Source organism: Siniperca chuatsi, linkage group LG9 (assembly GCF_020085105.1).
Source record: "Siniperca chuatsi isolate FFG_IHB_CAS linkage group LG9, ASM2008510v1, whole genome shotgun sequence".
Lineage (NCBI taxonomy): Eukaryota > Metazoa > Chordata > Actinopteri > Centrarchiformes > Sinipercidae > Siniperca > Siniperca chuatsi.
The window spans coordinates 7,476,104-7,497,187 of NC_058050.1; the positions used below are offsets into that span (position 1 = coordinate 7,476,104).

The following is a 21,084-nucleotide window of genomic DNA, read 5'->3' on the forward strand; positions in this document are numbered from 1 at the left end:
TTAGCTAACTGATTAGTTTAATCTAGCTTGATCGATAGATATAGTTGGGTATCATCCGCATAACAATGACAGTTTATGGAGTGTTTCCTAATAATATTGCCTAAAGGAAGCATATATAAGGTGAATAGCATCGATCCAAGCACAGAACTTCGTGGAACTCCGTGGCTAACTTTGGCGTGCACGGAGGGTTCACCGTTAACATGTACAAACTGAGATTGATCTGATAGATAGGATTTAAACCAGCTTAGTGTGGTTCCTTTAATGCCAATTAAATTTTGCAGTCTCTGTAATAGGATGTGATGGTCAATGGTGTCGAATGCAGCACTAAGATCTAACAAGACAAGTACAAAGACAAGTTCATTGTCCGATGCAATAAAAAGATCATTTGTAATTGTCACCAGTGCTGTCTCTGTGCTATGATGCGCTCTAAATCCTGACTGAAAATCCTCAAATAAACTAGTGTTATTTAGAAAGTCACACAATTTATTGGTGACTGCTTTCTCAAGGATCTTAGAGAGAAAGGGAAGGTTAGATATAGGTCTATAGTTGGCTAAAACCCCTGGATCAAGAGTGGGCTTTTTAAAAAGAGGTTTAATTACAGCTGTTTTAAACTGTGGGCCATAGCCTGTTAATAAAGACAGATTGATCATATCCAGTAAAGAAGTGCCAACTAAGGGTAAAACTTCTAAAACAGGTTGATGGCTTAGATGAAGAAATTGTTGAAGTTAGTTGAAGAAGGTCGATAAGAGAAAAGCAGTCTAAATATGTATCAGGTTTCTGTTCCTGTGTTTGAAGATAAATCGGTACCGGTTGAGGGCAGGATGTGATTTTTTTCTCTAATAGTTAAAATGTGCTATAGGAATACATGGCTCAATAGAGCTGTGACTCTCTGTCATACCCTTCCTGTTCAGTGAAAACCATGTATCTCCAAATTTGGTGATTTTAAACTAAATAAACTAGCCTATTTAAAAAACTTGGATTAGCTGGAAAATGCATTGTCACAATGCTGAAAACAGGGCTGTTTTTCTGAGCTCATGAAATGTTGACTTTTTAGAGATACAGGGTTCTCACAGGACAGCGATGCTACAAACTAACATATGATGATTTTATAGAATATGATGCATTGCTGTAGATTAAACTACTTAATATATTAACAGTATATAAAGTAGTAAAAATTAGCACAACCTTAAACATCTACAGCAGTAAAATGCAACATACCTATTAATGCAGCAGTAATATTAATTCAGAAACATCATATATAAGTAAAACACTGACAGGGAGCATTTTTCTGCATAATGAGTACTTTTACTTTTGATACTTTTAACTTTTGCTGATAATACTTAGGTTAGACTACATACTTTTTACTTAAGTAAGGTTTTTAATGCCAGACTTTTACTTGTAGTGGAGTATTTTCACAGTGTGATATTAGCAGGCCTACTTTTAAAGGAATCGTAATACTTCTTCCACCACTGGGCAACAGTCAGTGGTAAAAATGTTAAATTACACACCTACAGGAACTGGGCCCTACTTGGTTACTTACTCCACACACACACACACACACACACACACACACACACACACACACACACACACACACACACACACACACTTCTCATTCACTCCCACGTGCACACAAACACACTTTTGCTCCCACAAACGAGTTGAACATTAACAAACAGTGCTTTGATAACGTTATCAGTGTCTGGATCGTACCAACTAGCGGGTAGGGGAAACATTATTGGTCAAATTTATATCTTAGCGAATAAAAATATGTTGGCTAAGAAACGTTTTCACAATTTAAAACTCTCTCCTGCTCTCACCACCATGACCTTGTAGTGTGATAAATCCACCGTCGACCAACAAAACAACCCAAAACAATTTACACACCCCTGTGTTTCGCAACTTGTCTCTGAAAGCTCACCTGTTGGCTGTGCTGCTGACGTGGGGCGTTCAGGTACTCCCCTCGCCTTCAACATACAAAGAGACAAAATGGAGCTGGCCCTACCTGGCTGAGGAAAAGTACAGTTGAGCGCAATATTATGCATAACCTGCAGTTTTATATTTTATGAAATAATAATAAGCTAAGTCGACTGATACCCCGAGGAAAGAGGAATAAAAATGTTCTGGACGTTAATAATCGCCGCCTTAATGGCAACAGGTAAGTTGCACTGTTTGTTTTTGTTTTTTGCCAAACAGGGTGGGCCCGCTTCCGTGAAAAGTCCGTTGATAAATACTGCGTCTTTTGGGCTGTTTATATTTATGTAAAGCGTTATTTAATGCGACTGTTTCATTAGATTATCAAAGAACTGTTTATCAAACACGATTTTTGAACCATATAACGACAACATGTTATAACTAAAAATGAGTAGTCTGTTCAGAACACAAAGACAATGGGCGATTGCAGAATTGCATATCGCAAAAGATAGCCTACTAATAAATATGATTTGTAACATGGATATTGAAAGTTTTTACAGCATTATTATTTTATTTATGAAATGAGGTGACATATTTCCTTAGTGTACAAATGAAAGAAAATGTCGTTGGGAAAACGTTGCCAGGAAATGTTTATGCTGAATGTGCCATCTGGGAACCCAAAGTTACGTTTTAGATGAAATAGGGGGTGGACAAATTATTTGATAGAGACACCCTCCAGTATAACACAGTACAGTTCAACAGCACCACAAACGACAGCCTCCAAAATTGCGAAAATGTTGAATAAACACCAAGACCTCAGAGAACCTCCAATAAGCATAACTATCACAATTTAGTGAATTGGAGTTGCAGAAGATTCAAACTTGTTATAGCAAAAATAATGCCTTGGGATCCTTCACAATCCCACTGACTATGATTTTATGTTCTTTGACATTGGTGTACTTTATTATGGCAGAAAATATAGTTACATGCTATAATGTCTGCAAACAAAACCTGTACACAGAATATGCAATTCATGGTTACACAGTGTCTTTGTAGTTCTTTGTTAATGTTGCTTGGAAAAGTTAATGCTGAATGTGCCATCTAGCATTGTATGGTCCCTTTAGGGCCTTTACATTTAACATTAGCATATGGGAAAAGTTGCTGGTTGAGAGAAAAATCTAGTTAAGCAGCAGACAAGTGAGCACCTCCAGGAACATGTCTGCCTGGAAATGATCTATATTTTGGTCAACAAATTCCATGAAAAGACCAAAACCACAAGTCTTGACAGTGACCAAAGGTAAACCAAAGCCTGGTATAGATTGTTCCTCTGTTCTCAGAGCACACAAAGTATGCATAGCTTCATAACTTACATGGCTGAAATGGTCAGGCTGAAAACACAGAGCCCGTCTGAAGTGACTCATCACACCCACTCTCAGTGATACTAGCAGTGAGGAAATATTGTTTGTCATATACCACGCCCTAGGGGTATTGTAGACTAATCAGAAACCTTTACACAATATTACAAAATGTGAGTAACATTTTAATAATAATAATCATCATTGTCACTTACCTCTCAGCAATTTAAATCTCCAGTATTTTTAATTTCTTTCTAGAGTCCGCCATGGCCATCTCAGTTCAGTGCCCCACAAAGAGGTACATTGTCATCCTCTTCCAGCCCGTCACCCTCACCTGTAACTACCAGACAACAGCCATTCAGCCTCCTGTTGTCACGTGGAAGTACAAATCGTATTGTCGGGACCCCATCCAGGCTGCATTTAATCCCAGCAGTGCAGAGAACATCCTGTCTCAGAACAACCCCAACTACGACGCCAACATCGAGTGCGCCGACAGCCAGAGGACAGTGCGCATAGTGGCCTCCAAGCAAGGAAATGCTGTTACCCTCGGCACAGATTACCAGGGTCGCAAGATCAGCTTCATAAACGGTGAGTTGATCAAAACTTACACTTTACTATACGTCTGAATGGGATTTCAAAGACTGGGTGTGATTTATTTATTTATTTTTTTGACTGGACAGGTAAAATAAGATTTATTTTTCTTAACATTATACTAAATTGAATATCTTTTGAGTTTTTACTGTTGATTGGACACAGGACATTTGAGGAGATCATCTTGAGCTCTAAGAAATTGTAACTTTTCACCTTTTTTTATGTTTTCTAGACCAAACGATTAATCACTTAATCAAGAGAATATGCGAAAGTTGTTAAATTTCATGTTTTATTCCTTCATAGAAATGACTTGAATTTGCATTTGAACTCGATTGTGGGGGGGAAAAGTTTAGGCTTAAAACCACAACTTTATTTTACAGACTTGGAACTAAAAATCCAGAATTAATGTATTTTGAAAACTGAATTCTTAGCATCAAGTAAGTCAAGGGTGGTGAATGATTTTTACATCTACTAAGTCATTAATTGTTTCTTCCCTCCATATTTAATCTGTAAATTGCATATACACTAGTTTCTTACTACGTCAGAGCTTTGTATGACTTGTTCCCACTTTCATTTCTATGTAGATCTGCTTCTCAAACTGAATTAGCGTGAATGTGTCCACGTGGAAGGAAGGATTGATGTTATAGTCATAGAAAGACAAATTGTCACATACTCATATTTTCAACATGCGCAGTTAAATGCAGGGGTGGCATACTCAAGAGGAACATAAAAAGAGAAGAAACATCCTGAAAGCAGTGGATTTATGACTGGACTTTGCATGAGCAAGTGTTCACCCTGCTCAAGTTCCTGTAAGCTACACACTGCTGCCAAGTCGCTATTCTGTAACGGACAGGAATGTGCTATTGCAGACGGTATTAATTATGTGTCGATTAGAACGAATGTGGACCATGAGTGTATAGTGGAGGGGCCAATTGACCCTTCCCTACTTCCTACCAACGCTACATCCGGCGCTCTTGCTCAGACCACACCCATCTTCGAACTCAGCCTTTATTTTGATCTCTGCTACTCACCTGTAAAGTTTCATGACTGCATCTTGCACGGTTGTGACGCTATTGCATTGACAATATCTGTTCACAGACAGACAGACATATAAACACCTGGCAGTGTACTCAAAACTGCTTCTGTGCTAGTTCCTGCTACAGTGGGGTTCTCCAGGACCACATTTTGCCATGATCACACACACACACACACACACACACACACACACACACACACACACACTGTGCAGCTGGCATATTTGTTTCTCAGTGTCACTTTGATACAGTTGAGAAAATCATTATCATCACTTTAGCACTCTTCAAAGGCCAATATGCAAAGTATTTTACCGGGCTGACGAAAGATTAAAAATGGTGTCAATACCAATAAAACAAGATAAAATATAGGAATTAATATATATTAGTATGGTATTAAAATATCACACAAAATATATCAACACAGTTACAGTATACATGGACTAGTGTTCAGTAAGTAAGGTTAATAGTGTTCAGTAAGTAAGGTTAATGCATTAGCTGAGATTTAACAGTTATCAATAAAGTTGCTATCCTGATCTCCGAGAGGTCATTCCAAATATTTGGGGTTTTAATGACAAAGGCATCATTACCCTGAGATTTTAGATATGTTGCAGGTACAGAAAAGAAAGCCTTGCTGGAAGATCTCAGACAGTGACCGGATGCATAGAAAGTTTGCAGTTCAGTGACGTAGCTGGGAAATTTGCAACAGAATAAAAGTATCATGATTACTTATGATAGGTATTTTCTAAAAACTTTAACAAAACCTGCATTAATACTAAGTTAAAAAAAATGTATGTACTGTATCAACAGATTTGGGTGGGAAAACTGCCAGATCCACCTCCTTAGGTCCAGATTGAATTGTGCCAAGGCTCAGTTCAGGTCCTTGTGAGTGCCTGTTGACATCTGGCGTGCAGTGACATTTCTTTTCCACCACTATCAAACAGAAATAACTTCAGTTTGTATTTCACACAGCCTGGCTCAAGGGCAGAGATGTTTACTCGCAACACACAAGCATTCACACACCGCTGTGTAATGCTTTACAGTAATCCTAACAGTCTTTGTCAACTTCATGCTAGTTTTTTGACAAACACCCATTCTTCTCTCTATTAACTATTGGCCAGATCAGCCTAGCTTTTTACAAAGACATTACTGTTTTTTAATTTTCACTTGTAAAAATGTGGGAAACTTGCATTTTTAGGAGTTAACTGACGCTCCCTTCTTGTAAATGTGTGTGGAAAATGGCATTTTTAGGAGTGGACCAAGCAAAGTACCTGGTTTAAAAGAAAATTTGTTAGTGTAACCACACTACTAGGATCTGTGCATTGTTTGTCATTGTTCAATTAATCAAAATAAAGGCAAGCTGAGAAAAAAACTTGAGGCCAAGAGTCTTTCCATCAAGACCAAGACAATACTGATAAAGATATAGTGAGGCTACAATGGGGTTGGAAAACAAAGAGGCCTCAGTGTAGGAGAATACACATACACTCAAAATGGGTAGTTTTTCTTGTTGAAGATGTCAAAATACTGCAACTTAACAAGTATTATTATCAGATCCCACTATTATAACATTGTAATGATAGTAAATAAAAAATACTGTAGCCACTTTAAAACAAAAATCAACCCCCTGGATCTATTGTTTCTCACAGATGCAGACCTGAATATTGCTCAGACGGCATGGGGTGACAGCGGTGTCTACGTCTGTTCTGTGATCTCTTCGCAGGACCTTTCAGGAAACGGTGAAGACTACACAGAACTAATTGTTCTCGGTAAGTTATCTTCGTAGGCGTATATGGTCACAGTCTGATACGCATATATGCACACAATTTGCTTCTTCTATTTCGCTCTGATTCCCCTTTCATATTTTCTTCCTCATTCACACACATCTGATTACACATAAGATTTTCAAGAAGAAATGTTCCAAATAAACTTGGCCTGACAGATTTTGCAAGTGGCTGATTAACTATTGTGTGGGCAGCTGTACAGTCAACAGAGAGGATACTTGCCACCAGCCCGGTTCTGAATAAGTCTTCAGAGGCATTTGTTGTAGGCAGTAAAATTAGGCCGATACCACTTTTAAAGTAATTGTGACTTTATCTTTCTTTCACAGAGAGAAAGTCAAATACTACTGACCTCCTGCCTGGCATTGACTTACTGGTTATGGAAGGTAGTACAAGCCCCTTGATTATAGCTTGTCTTGTTTATAGAATATGAGGGAGAATGAGGTGTAGTTTTAACCCAACACCTCGGCTGGATTGCATGAGGTCACCCAAGTTTGTATTTTTCCTTTAGGCCTTAGACACACAGTAGATTTTTTTGTGGCCAAGATCATACTCAAAGTGCACAAAAAAGCAGCTATGACTCATCTTGAGAACAGGCCCCTACATTTAAGCTACAAACATCCTGTTGAAAATGTAACAATATAATGATACCTTTATGCAAACCCAACTGTTCTGCTTGTGTTATAATTCACTTACATCCTTAACTTTCTCCACCTTACATTCCCTCCTTATCTACCTCAGTTTCTTTCTTTAATATCGCTCTGCTCCCATGTGTGACTTTCTGTAGTTGCCTGGTTGCAACAAAAGGACATTCAGCACACATTTTCTTATCAGTGTACAGAGCCAAATAATGTTTTTTATGCTGTTCTCTGCTCATCCAGTTTCCATTTTAGTTGATTCATTTGAACGAACAGTATCTCTCCTCTCACTGCTGTTTTTGTCTCTTTGCTAAGTGGCATGTACTGCCTGAACTGACATGCAGAGTGAAATCATGCCCTGGGTACAAGGACAAACCAGCTGTACTGGTTTGACAAAACCTTACCCAAATTACCACTGTAGCCAACATGTTTTGTTGATCTGAACACTCAATAACAAAAATGAAATCTGAGAGTTACCCAATAATTTAACCAGGTTGTTTGCATTTATAAACAAAAAGCAGCATGGTTTATGATTACGGTATATGACCGTGGTGCTCTGGGTGTGTCAAGCAACAAACAGCTACTGCTAGTTTCTGCTTGACTGTTCTCCACAGATGCATTGACATATCACTCCTTAGAGATTTTCTGTTCAATAAGAAAATCCAACCAAAACATAATTTCTGTTGTTCTACTCCAGTGATTTATTACAAAAAAGCCAATATCTATATAATCTGTAGACTACTGTATCTGTTTTTCAGGGCTGCAAACTAACTTAAATTTGATGCGTAAATCTCCCTGTTGTATCAATATGAAAGAATTGTTGAAAAAATTAAGTTACCTGTTAAAAGAGAAAAATCAAATCCTGTGGATTAATAATGTAAATCTTTGATATAAGTGTATCTAATGCACCCTCTGCTGCCCCACACAGACTGGCTCCTTGTTGTTTTGGTGGTTTTTGGCTTCCTGTTGCTGCTGCTCCTGATTGGGATCTGCTGGTGCCAGTGTTGCCCACACACTTGCTGCTGCTACGTTAGCTGCCCTTGTTGCCCCGACCGCTGCTGCTGCCCACGAGCATGTACGTACAAATCAGTTTCTGATTCAAATCATAATTTCACAAATGATCAACTATATATTATGTATGCGAATATCTTATATGGTTGTTTGCTCTTTGATAACATTAAACATTTGAGAAATTTGGTTTCTTTTGTTAAATGAAAAAGGGTTTTGTTGAAAAACATGTTCAGGAAAGGAAAGGAAAAGAAAAGTCAGAACACATGTTCTTATGTTCTTGTGAAATACTAATCCAGTCTCAAGAGGTTTTAAATGGTGCATGCGACGTCTGTCCTTCAACAATGTGTACACACAACAGTGTTGATCAAATTAAGCTCTGGGGGTCTGATTACATTTAACAAAAATAGAAACACTCATAACTAAAGTATCAAAAAATATATTGTTTTGCTTGTTTTGCTATCAGTACTAAAACTCAGGTATCGCACTGGCACAAGTATAAAAAATGTCAAACTATACCCAGCTCGAATGTAACATTTAAAAAGGTTAGAGTTTCTAAATCTTACTGCACTTATTCATATCATGTACTGTTGTGCTCAGCTTTTATGGGGGAGGAGTTTTATATGCAAAGTAAACATAAATGGAAACACCCTGTCTGAATTTACCTAAATTTCACGGCTTATTTCAGCTCTGGATTGTTTAACTGTCTCAAAAATTGGGTGCAGTGTAATCTAAGCTAACCGGCTGCTAGCTGTAACTAAATGTTTAACAGACAGAGAGTGGTATCAATCTTCTCATCTAACACTCAGTGAATAAATAAACAATTATGCCAAAATTTTGAACTATTCCTTTAAGTTTACCCTTTTATTAAAATTATTGGCCTTCAGCAGTTGCTGTGTGTTAGTTTTTGTCCTTACAACAGAAGCCATATGAGGTGTTTCTACTGTTCCATACAATCATGTTTTCTTTCCACTTTAACCAACTGTTATCCATTATTTCGCAGTGTATGAGGCAGGAAAAGCGGTGAAGAAAGGTGTGCCCAGTCATTATGCTCCCACCCTCTATGCTCCCAGTATGTATGCTCAGCCACCATACAGTGGCCCACTAATGAACCAGCCTGGTATACCCCTGCTTCCTTTACCCAACGGAGGAGGACACCCACTTCCCCAGAATGGTTACAGTCGTGAATATGATGGCGCCAGCTCAGGTGAAAGTTACCACACTTTTGTTATTTCCTGTTTGAGGGCAACTTCTGACTTATTTCTGTATCATGTGTTGAATTTCAGTGGGCATTATCAGTAAAAGTCGGTTAACTGAAAATGTAATGTAGCCTTCTACCTAATTTGTTTAATGTTGAGCTTTGTTGAATCATTGTTTAAATTTGCTTTGTTGTGTCTGTGCAGTTGGGCAGGGCTCCCAGTTACCTCTGCTGCATGACCAAGACAGTGGAGCGGACCACAGTAAGTAGGGGCGGGAGGGACTTATAGGAATTGCCATGTTTGTATTTCTGTATTGGAGCTTTGCCACCTGCATTTCACACTTCAAATGGTACAATAGAAATATAATTATAGTCATTTCCAGTGTGGTTTCTCAATAGTAAAATTCTTGAGATGAGTTGCACCCAATTATTATGCTTTTTTAAGGAAATTACAATATTTGGACCTTAGATTAGGTGACTTATTAAAACAGATATTTTTTAATATATTCAGATATCATCCTAGCCTAGGTAATTGTGATGCAGGACAAATCTCTGTGTGAACGGACAATAGTGTTATCTTATTGTTTCAAATTCCCCCCCTAGGATCTATATGTACACATGGCATGAAAAACAATCTGTATATAAAGAATATTTATGATATTCCACTTAGTCTATTTATATGTTTCATAGTTCTGAATATTTGACACATATATATATATATATATATATATATATATATATATATATATATATATATATATATATATATATATATATATATATATATATATATATATATATATATATATACACTCCCTGACAAAAGTCTTGTCGCCTATCCAAGTTGTAGGAACAACAAATAATAACTTGACTTCTAGTTGATCATTTGGAAACAGAAGTGGCTTATATGAAAGGCAAAGGCCTCTAGATTATGCTTATTTTACCAAAATAAAATCTTATCATGCCTTGATTTTTAATTATTTAATTAGGACAGAGAGGTCAGACTTTGCTTAGACAAAAGTCTTGTCACATCTTTAAAGGATTCAAACAATCACAGATTAGAGCATCACCTGTGACAAATACTGTAATTAACACATTCCCAGGTGTGTAGAAGAAGAACCCCAGCACACCCAACCTTCATTTGAAATGCATCCTGACCTCTGACAGCATGCCAAAGATTCAACCACAGACCAAAGTGCTGATCATCAAGAGCCTGAAGACCAAGTCTCCTGCTGAGGTGGCAGACATCTTTAATGTATCTAAACGTCAAGTGGAGAGGATAAGAAAAAGATTTGAAGAAACAGGTGAAGTTCATGACAGGCCCAGGTCAGGCAGGCCCCGTAAGACTACTGTTCGAGAGGACTGTTTGTTGGTTCGACAGTCCAGGGCCAGCCCTTTTTCAACTGCAGCAGAGCTACATAACAACTGGTCACCAGAAACCCCTGTATCTACAAGAACAGTTTGTCGAATTCTGTCACACAGTGGCCTCAATGGCCGAATTAGTGCTCAGAAACCAGCATTAAACAGAAGACAACTAAAAAATCGTGTTGCATTTGCCAAGGCCCACAGCTTGCAGGAAGGATGGACTGTGGAAAAGTGGCAGAAGGTTGATTTTTCCGATGAATCATCTATTGAACTGCATCCCAATCGTCGCAAATACTGCAGAAGACCTATCGGAACCCGCATGGACCCAAGATTCACACAGAAAACAGTCAAGTTCGGTGGAGGAAAAATCATGGTTTGGGGTTACATTCAGTATGGGGGTGTGCGAGAGATCTGCAGAGTGGATGGCAACATCAACAGTCTGAGGTATCAAGACATTCTTGCTGCCCATTACATTCCAAACCACAGGAGAGGGCAAATTCTTCAGCAGGATGGCGCTCCTTCTCATACTTCAGCATCCACATCAAAGTTCCTGAAAGCAAACAAGGTCAAGGTGCTCCAGGATTGGCCAGCCCAGTCACCAGACATGAACATTATTGAGCATGTCTGGGGTAAGATGAAGGAGGAGGCATTGAAGATGAAACCAAAGAATCTTGATGAACTCTGGGAGTCCAGCAAGAATGCTTTCTTTGCCATTCCAAATGACTTTATTAATAAGTTATTTGAGTCATTGCCGAGACGTATGGATGCAGTCCTCCAAGCTCATGGGAGTCATACACAATATTAATTATTTTTCCACTGCACCATGACTTTATGTTCTGTACTGTACATTATTTCCTTTAAATGACAAGACTTTTGTCTAAGCAAAGTCTGACCTTTCTTTCCTAATAAAATTATTAAATATCAAGGCATGATAAGATTTTATTTTGGTAAAATAAGCATAATCTAGAGGCCTTTGCCTTTCATATAAGCCACTTCTGATTCCAAATGATCAACTAGAAGTCAAGTTATTATTTGTTGTTCCTACAACTTGGATAGGCGACAAGACTTTTGTCAGGGAGTGTATATGCCTCTTGTTGCCCCCTACTGTCTTATTAACCTATGACACCCACCTTATTACTTAGAAGAAATGAGTGTGAGCTTTTGTGACTCATTGATTAAAAGTTTGTGCAGGAATCTTTTGAATTATACTTGTATGCCTATTCATATTAATGTTTTATTCATTGTCCCTGTCATAAGGATATCCTGGCACATATGAATGTGATTAGATGATCATGCCGTCACTGGCCATTTTGCTATATTCAGTGTTTTTGTAGTTGCCACAACTCCAACAGAGTTAAACATCTTCTCTCTAGCGGATTGCGCAACGTAAATTTCAGGAGTCACATTCTCCCTGTTAAACTTATCTATAATTTAAGGTGATCAACATATATTTTTTGATCCAGGAACTTTGGCATTTGGATCAAGTAGCTAATGAAAATTAAAATGTATCAGATTTATTCACAATGTTCAAAACACATTGATTCAGTGTATTTGCATGAAGCTGATACCTCTCTTCTTCTCACCAGCTCGCAGTGGGTATCGTATCCAGGTAGACCCTGATGGGAACGCAACACGTGCCATTTACTATATGGAAAAGGAGCTTTCCAAATTGGACCCATCCAGACCTGTCAACTACAACCGCTGTGAGTGACTGATTGCTTTCTGCTATTCTGGACACAGTTACGTGCCAACTGTGCCCCAGGCTACTGTCGTAGAAAATAAATCAACTTCTGTTAAAAAGGTGTCAAGAGTTAGAGGCTGCCACTTAAGTACTGCCTGTGTCTAGTTTCTTCCAAATTGTTGGAGAATTCAGAGTTAGACTAATTTTATTCAATTCTATTTTATAAAGAGGGGGATGACTTTAAGGAAGATGGGTATAGGTATATCAGATTAAAACTCAGGATATCGAATATGATGCACATTTTATAAAACATCCACTTCCTCAGCATTTTAAAAATACAAATGTTACAGTATCAAACATAGACCCGTGTCATTCTGACTGGAGCAAATGAATGCAAAATCACATATTAATAAAAATAATCATCTAATTAATTACATGCATTGAACTGTTTTCTATTTTTATGGATTACAACAGGCAAAACCCTTGAAATATTTACTTTGGTCAACACAATTTTTTCAGACAATAATAGGATATGATTTTCTGACAATATGATTCGACTGAAAGTCAATAAACCGAAATATTGAATTATCGCCCAGCTGTACTCTCTGTTTACACAGATTAATCTAAATCAAGGCTTTTCAAACAACATAACAAAATGGTGAATATTCCTGCCACTTTTGTTTTTTTACTAAAGAGCTGCTAAATTAACTGACATTACAGCCACTGAATGAATGAACGGGGCACAGACTTTAAAGTGTGTGTGTTCAGATTACTGTGGACTGAAGGACATGCACTCCATCATTTAACTGATATAACATTCCTGACTGTAAACAGCCACAGTCAACATGTTTGGTTTCACTTCACTGACTTGTAGAACAAGTTGTTACCATGTTATTCTGAACTTGAATTACATTATTGGCTAACCATATAAATTTTGCTAATTTTTTCTTTGTTACGAAGCAGTGTAAAGTGACGGTGGGAGCGATTGTTGGTAGAGGTAATGTTTAATCAGTATCCATAAAGATCCAGATTCTGTGTTTTACAAAACTGACATCTTGGACCTATTAGACAGCAGTTGATTGTGATGGGGAAACCCGTAAGCAGTATGTAATGTTATGTGCACACCGACATAAAGACAGAGAACTCTGTTTCACTTTTACTGAAATGGATTATAAATTCATCTGTAGATTGTGATTTGGGGCCCCTTGATGGCTGCAGGGCCTTTTAAGTAGCCACTTAAGCCCCATTCAGACTGGATTTATTTTGCTAGGGGAGGTAGGGTGATTTTAACATTACCTGCCCTGATCAGTGATTTTAATCCCATCTGGAGCGTGTATGTGGGTAATAATGACTGCCGCAATTACCTGCTGTTTTTCAGCAAACTTGCTGGTCCTCCTGTAATTTGCATCCCATCTGGAGTGACGTCCTTGTTTCTTTAAAGTGAATCTCAGCATTTTGTCTGCGTGAAGAACTGCTTGTCCTTCTACTTTTTTTGTTTTTTAATCAGCTCTGTGTGAAATTTGACTTTTGTGTGAAAATGGAGTAAGTTAAAAATGCCTTTGCTAATCTGATAGATGGAAACATGCTAACACCTACATATAGGCCTATTTGGAAACCAATATGATGACAGAAAAAATTAGGAGAGAAAACCCCCATAAAAGCCCATTAAATGGGCTGATGTAATGCCAACTACAAGTAGCTAGGGACTGGCATTCTCTTATGAGCTTTTTTTAGCCTATATTTGTTTACATTTTAGCATATTAGCACCATTTAAATATGCAAATTAGCTATTAGCAAAAACTTGAAAATGAAAGTGTCTTTTCTCTATGATTTCTAAGTGGATTTATGTACATTTATTCATGATCGACATCAGATATAATGATATCCTCAGGAAGTGTAAGTCACTATCAATATGTGTTATAACAGTTATGTCTCTGAGAAGGAGTTCAATTTTTGACTCAAATTCACCTCACATAGTATCTTTGCCCCCCCCCCCCGTGAGGCTTTTGGCTTTCTCTTTTGGCTTTGTCCTGCTGAATGTCTATCACAGACCACATCCTGTAATATCCTGATGGTTAAAATGCTGTCTAGAATGACTAGTTAAATTACAGAGGAGCACAGTGAATATTTCATTCCCCACCTCCCCCTGTAATATTAATCCTATCCGAATGGGGCTTTAGTTTGCTTATCCTTCACCCAGGCCATTTTATTTCCTCTGTTACTCTACTTACCATCTCTTCTTCTCTGTTTTTCCTCCCTCAGTGGATAATATGAGTGAAGTCAGTTCACTGCACGATAGCTCAGACCCTCGAGGCCGCGGTGGTCGTTCCCAGCCACCACCTCTGGCCACTGTCTATGACCGGGATGAAGCCATGAGCACCATCAGCAGTGTTTCCCAGCAAGGCCACTACCGTGATGACTACCCGCGCCGTGGTGGAGGGTACATGGGGGATCGCGTACGTGCGCGATCCATGGACAACCTCGACAACATCGGACAGCGCCATGGCCGAGATGACTACCCACCACACCGGCGCCCGGATGAGCCCAGAGGCAGGAGAGGGTGAGTCTGTTTTCCTGAGCACAATGCTACAGGCACTCCGCTTGTTGTCAAGTGTGGTACACTAAGCTTTGACTCCAAGTATAGAAGACTGTTCACATTTACTCAACAACTGAATAAGAAACAAACACGCTTCATCCTACAGCTCAGTTTGGCTACTACTAATTTTTCTGTCTCTTTTCTCATCAAGCAGATAGATCCTTTTAGAAAACAAAACTAAATTTAAAGTTTGAATCAAATCTAAACATTTTCTGCTTAATGCTTAAAAGCCTACTGCTTCTGTGATAGTTACAGTAATGCAAATATGCAATAGTACACATAAAAGTAGCAACGGCCTTCAGTTCAGCCTACTATGCTATTGAACGCTTCTTTTTGGTGGTGGTGTCACAATCTGACTGGACCAGTGATGCTGGCAATAGCTGATATTAGACCAAATTCAGTACTTTATTTCTTAAAAGAGTGGACTAGAGTGGATAAAAGTCTCTGCTTATCTAAAGATAAGCTACAATTCATAGCACAAGAAATGCAATCAGGGACAGCCTCCCTTGTGTGGGCTCTATCATAAATCCCAATGTTTTTTGTTTTTTTTGTTTCAGGGTGCTGTCTTCTGGGCCTGTATTTACACCCATTTACTTTTATTAGATGCAGGTGGGATCAGGAGGAAGCTAGTGTTGAATAAGTGTATTTTTCATGGCTGGGATGGCACCCATTGGGAGAGAGAATATAAAATATTCATTTTTGCATTTAATTTCATATTTGATAAAGTCACTTGAGGTAATATCAAGAATTTCAGAGATAACTGTAAAAAGGGATCCTTAACAAAAATGTTTGTTACACTGGAAAAATCCAGTATCAAGCTAAGCTGACCTCTCTTATCATAGCGTCACAGATTATCATAGATCGTAGAAAAGGTTGAAAACCTTCGTAGAAAAGGTTTAAAACGAGCGATGAGGGACTACACCGTCTTATTATCATAGATGTTATCATAGTATAGTAATATAGATGCACCTTAACCTACAGTTTATTCATTGTTTGTTATTTGGAACATTGGAAGCACTACTTTATTCTATTTTACTCTAGTATGTATGAATGTATATTTTTTGTCACTGTGTGTGTGTGTGTGCGTGCATGCACGTGCGTGTGAGCGTGTTATAGTGGGGGGGTGGGTGCATCTAATCTCTGTTTCCCCAGAATAGCTACAACAGTGTTTCTAGTTGAGTCTGTGCACTGTGTTTGGGGATTCCCAGACAAGTCATGTAGCTTTCCTTTCCTCTGATTAACATTTATCAATGGTGCTCTCCCTAAAGCTGAGAAATGCATCAGTGTAATAATCACAGACTTTACTTGGACGGGCTGCCCAGGTATATTAACAGCCGCCAAAGTATATTTGACGACCCATTTTAGCACTTTATTTTTCTATTTCTTTTTTATCCATCAGAGGAAACAACGCCATTCTTGATCGATTAACTAGTGGACAATCTCCTCTCGCTCTGCCCCTCCTGTGCAGTCTACTAACAATCGCTAAATTTCTTACATTCAAGTTTTCATTAAAACTTAACTGTGGTAAAATATGAAATGCTTTCCAAACGCTGTTTTATTCTGTGCATTAGGGATGGCTGATGCTCTTTGCTGGTTATATAAAGCATATTCACATCATGTTTGGGTTTGTTTCTTTTATTCTTTAACTTTGAATCTAAATATTATTTACATTGTATATGCAAATAATTGTCATATGGGAACCAGTCTACCCCTTTCATATGGGGGACACATATACAACACCAGTCTACTCTTCAGCTTTTTGGGGGGGTTTAGTCCCTGTTTTCAGAATGGTTGGCCGCATGATTATGTACCATTTCCAAAGTATGATCACAATCTTCAAAATTATTTAACTTCCTTAGGAGCTTCAACTTTGCAAACTGCTGACAGTTTCTATAGAGGATCTTTTGATCGTCAAAGTTCAGTACTAGTTGAGCTTGACACCTTGATTTCATTTTCATTATTGTGCTGCTGTTCTTTTATTATGTTTATTGTTTTCTTTTTATGTATTAGTTATTCACTTTTATGCTTGTTTATTTGGTATTTTATCCTGTTCAACACTTTGGTCAACAGTGGTTGTTTTAAATGTGCCATATAAATAAATTTGACATTGACATTGCTGGATAAGAAAACTTTATATTGTAAAATAAAATATTGTAATGATCTCACCCTATATAGAGTTACACTGCATTTAGTGGCCTTATATAATTCTGCACACGTTATACAACCTGTTTAGCATGAGGCTTAAACCTCTAATGTAGTCCAGTTAGGTGACTTCTACAAGATATAGCAACTGGGTTTAAAACCTTAGCTGTTGGAACTGAGGGCACAGCAATAAGGTTTAAGCTCAAATTTGAACTTGTCTTAAACTCTATTCAGCAGCTAATCTAGTGACAGAGCAACAACCCCAGTATGCTTCCGTTTCCCCTAAATTTTCTGCTTTCTGTCTCTGTAGCTCAGATGATGATGGGTGGAGCAGTAGTGCCCGCAGTGGCTACGACCGTGACTTTGACGACCGCAGGCGTCGTGACTACTCCCCTGATGATCGTCGCAGAGGAGACGGAGGGGCCTATGGTGGCCTCCCAGGGAGACGCAGCCGCAGCCGTGACGATGTGATGGACCTGGAGAGAGATCGCCGGCCTGGCGGCGGCGCCAGGGGTGGGAGAGATGATTATGATGACACCTTATTGCGAGAAGCCATGGAGAGGAAGAAGATGGGCGAGCAGCAGAGGGCACGCAGCCGGAACGACTGGACAGCGAGAGCGACCGCTCAGACCGAGGGAGAGCGCCACGTGGGCCCCCACCACTTCCTCAGAACCCGCCCTCTGGACATCCCGGTCGCCGTGATGACTACCCACCTCCTCCACCACCACCGTATAGTGAAGATGAAAGTGTGTCATCTTCAAAGAAAAGCAACCTCCGCAAGGTGGGTCACATCAAAACTCTGTACATTTATATACAGGCACTGTTGTTGTTCAGAGAGCCTTTAAAGGATATGTCATGGCCAGTATGAACTATGCACTATGACTGTCTCTGTGTCACTGGCTGAGGAAATTGTAAACCTTTAAGTAGGAGCCTCAAGTCTCTGACGAGGACATTTTTAACAAAAATGGAAAAATGTGTGATTATTATTATCAAAGTTATGACTTCTGTGATGGGACAGACCATGAGGAAGCCACTTTATTTCTTCAGCTGTATGATTAAAGAATAAGTCTGGTGATATTCTGTATTTTCCTTATTGTCAACAAATCCCTTGAAAAGACAAAAACAAACAATGAATTCATCCTAAAAACAAGTGTTGCCTGTGCAGCCAAAGCTTTGTAAAGCTTATCCCTCTGTGCCATGGAACTCCATTATTGTCCTAAAACTATCAAACACACACCAATGAGCCACACCGTCATGTTCCTTCATTACCATGAATATGGGCACTGTAGTTTAGTTTGAGTCAATCTGACATCCATTGTCCTGCTGCTGTATATACTCGCCAGCACACCAAAGGTATATTGATCCTTGGCTGAAAATAGTCCCCAACAAATTCAACAAAATTAATTAGATATTTGTGACTCATTTCTACAGATTTATGTGCCACAGACAGGGTAGGGAAAAGATTAAGAGATGGACTAACATTTTGTTGATTTTGTTGACAATAAGAAAAATACAGAATATCACCGGCCTTATTCTTGAAGTGCGATTGAGGCACCTAGAATGTGATTTAAATTAGGATTTCTGTTTGTTTTTCTCCCTTTTCATTTGTCAAATTGACACGACTTTTCTTGGCTTACAGAATGGAGCTGTGAGTCGGGAGAGCCTGGTGGTGTAAAACCAACCATGATGTGAGCAACCTGTCCAACAATGCAGCTTTGATCCATCTAAAGAAAGGACCAGTTGATGTCTAAGACTGTAAATATTAGTCACACTGCTAATTTGCTGTGCTGTGTTTCAGACTTTACAGTAAACGTATCATGATGAATGATGCTGAATGTGTATGTATAATTTTCTAACAGTGAAGAGGTGCACAGATGAAATGTTATGTGCCTTTTCATGTATAAAATATTGTGGCTGCCACAAGTGCCTTAGAGTGTACAGAATTTTACTTGTAGATGACGTGAACGTCAAGTTGATAAATAGTTTTCTGTAATGGTCTTCACATCTTGACGAGTAAACGTGTTCCAATTGGTTTCAACTTTGTTAACTTTTTTAAAACTTTTATGTAGTTTCAATTAGCTCATACAGGTACTGATGTAGATTTGTAGGGGTCTATATGTTTTCTTTTTACACCTAAGAAAAACTATGTACATTCAAAGGAATTGATCTTATCTTTGCTTTTAGTCGTGTTACAGTGCTCAATATTTAGAAACCTGCTGAACAAAATATTCTTGGTTAGAATTTGTTTGAGTACTTGCATTGTATTTTTTGTTTTCTTTTTTACAAAAGTTTTAACCTGCAGTATATTGTACAGCCGACAAGTTATACGCTTTGACAATGCAAATGTTTATTGTGATGCGATGAAACCTAATTTTACAATAAAGGTCTCAATTGTCAGGCCATTTATTTTTGACTTGTGGAGTTTCACCACTAGATGACACCACCATGTTAGCCTGTAATTTAATGGTACAGTGGATTGTAGCAGTGGTGTTGTTATGGACCAGCCTGTGTTTCTCTGGATCTTGGGACATATTAATAGCAACAGTTCTACACTCCTGTTGGATTTGGAACAGTACAATGTTTAAAACTAAAAAACAACTTTCTTTAATGATTAATTAAACACTGAGGAAGTTCTGATTGTTCATTATTGGGAGTTCAGTACTAAGTTAAGGATTTCTGTTCCTCTGTTTTTTTTCTGCAGCCAGACCGTGGAAAAAAATTCTACAGGAATTCCTACTTCATTAAAAGTTGCAGTAGGAGTAGCCCTTCAGTTTGCCATCAGTGTTGACACAGTGTTGGACAGAAAAACAGAAACAACTGTACATTTTAACACACTCCATCATAACAAATACTTACTTAGTGAAGCTTAAAATATAAAAACGATGTTAATTCAAGACAGTGCCTCTGTGCGGGACTATTATTTTCAAACAACACCACAAATTACATCTTCAGAGATTAATCTAGAGTTTAGTCAACGCCTCTCTGACACAGTCTCAGCATAAATTTGAAATTTTAATCTTTTCAAAGATGGGATTTATTGCAAAGGAATTGTATTGCATTATATTTTACAAATGCCCATACTGTATGTTTATAATTTGTCCCCTCAGATTGTAGTTAATGTGATTTTACACAAAATATTATAGTAATTTACATTTTTTAGATAGTGGTACACTTCCTACAACGCTGGGTGTATAACAGTAAAAGCAGTAGGTCAGATTTCAGTGTTTGTCCTTTGAAGTGACCCAGGCTGGAAAACTGCTGTCCTGTATCACTTGGTCCCTACAAAAGATTTCACTATAAATTACTTAACAGGTAAGAATACATTAGCAGATTATTTATGCCAAGTTGTTCAACTAAAAGTCAGAATTTAATTATATAAAATGTAAAAACACTATCTTGTTTTCAGAACTCCCACTATCCTCTGCTTCAGGTGTCCTGATTTCTGGCAGTTTGTCTTTCTCCGTGGTGGACATGTCCTCCTCATACTGTTCTTCCTGCTGTTGATCAATAACCTGAGGTTTCTGATACCAAAGGATGGTTACAGTGACCAAGGTTTGTGCTAATCATCTCCACATTATCACACAATGTCAGTTGTGACGATGGTTACATACATGTGACACAAGTGAAGATATGTTGAAATCTGTTCATTTTAATGCAACTGTTTGAGAACGTCATGGATACCCAAATGACACAGAGAGGGACGTGCTGCTTCTGCTTTTTGCTTGTCCGATTTCTGCATTTTTCTCTCCATAAGAAACTTTCTGCCAATCGCTAATTTTCTGTGATT

General features: G+C 38.3%; 1 protein-coding gene across 1 annotated transcript; it reads left to right on the forward strand.

Annotated features, from left to right (window-relative positions):
- Window positions 1–1,933: 1,933 nt before the first annotated feature.
- Window positions 1,934–19,699, forward strand: lsr (lipolysis stimulated lipoprotein receptor). Its single transcript, XM_044208337.1, is given in 12 exon segments — window positions 1,934–2,158; window positions 3,528–3,857; window positions 6,538–6,657; window positions 6,999–7,055; window positions 8,236–8,382; window positions 9,319–9,522; window positions 9,719–9,775; window positions 12,465–12,581; window positions 14,822–15,119; window positions 17,608–17,891; window positions 17,894–18,078; window positions 18,937–19,699. Coding segments are annotated over 12 exon segments (1,875 nt in total). The 5' UTR covers window positions 1,934–2,118; the 3' UTR covers window positions 18,973–19,699.
- The last annotated feature ends 1,385 nt before the right edge of the window (window positions 19,700–21,084 follow it).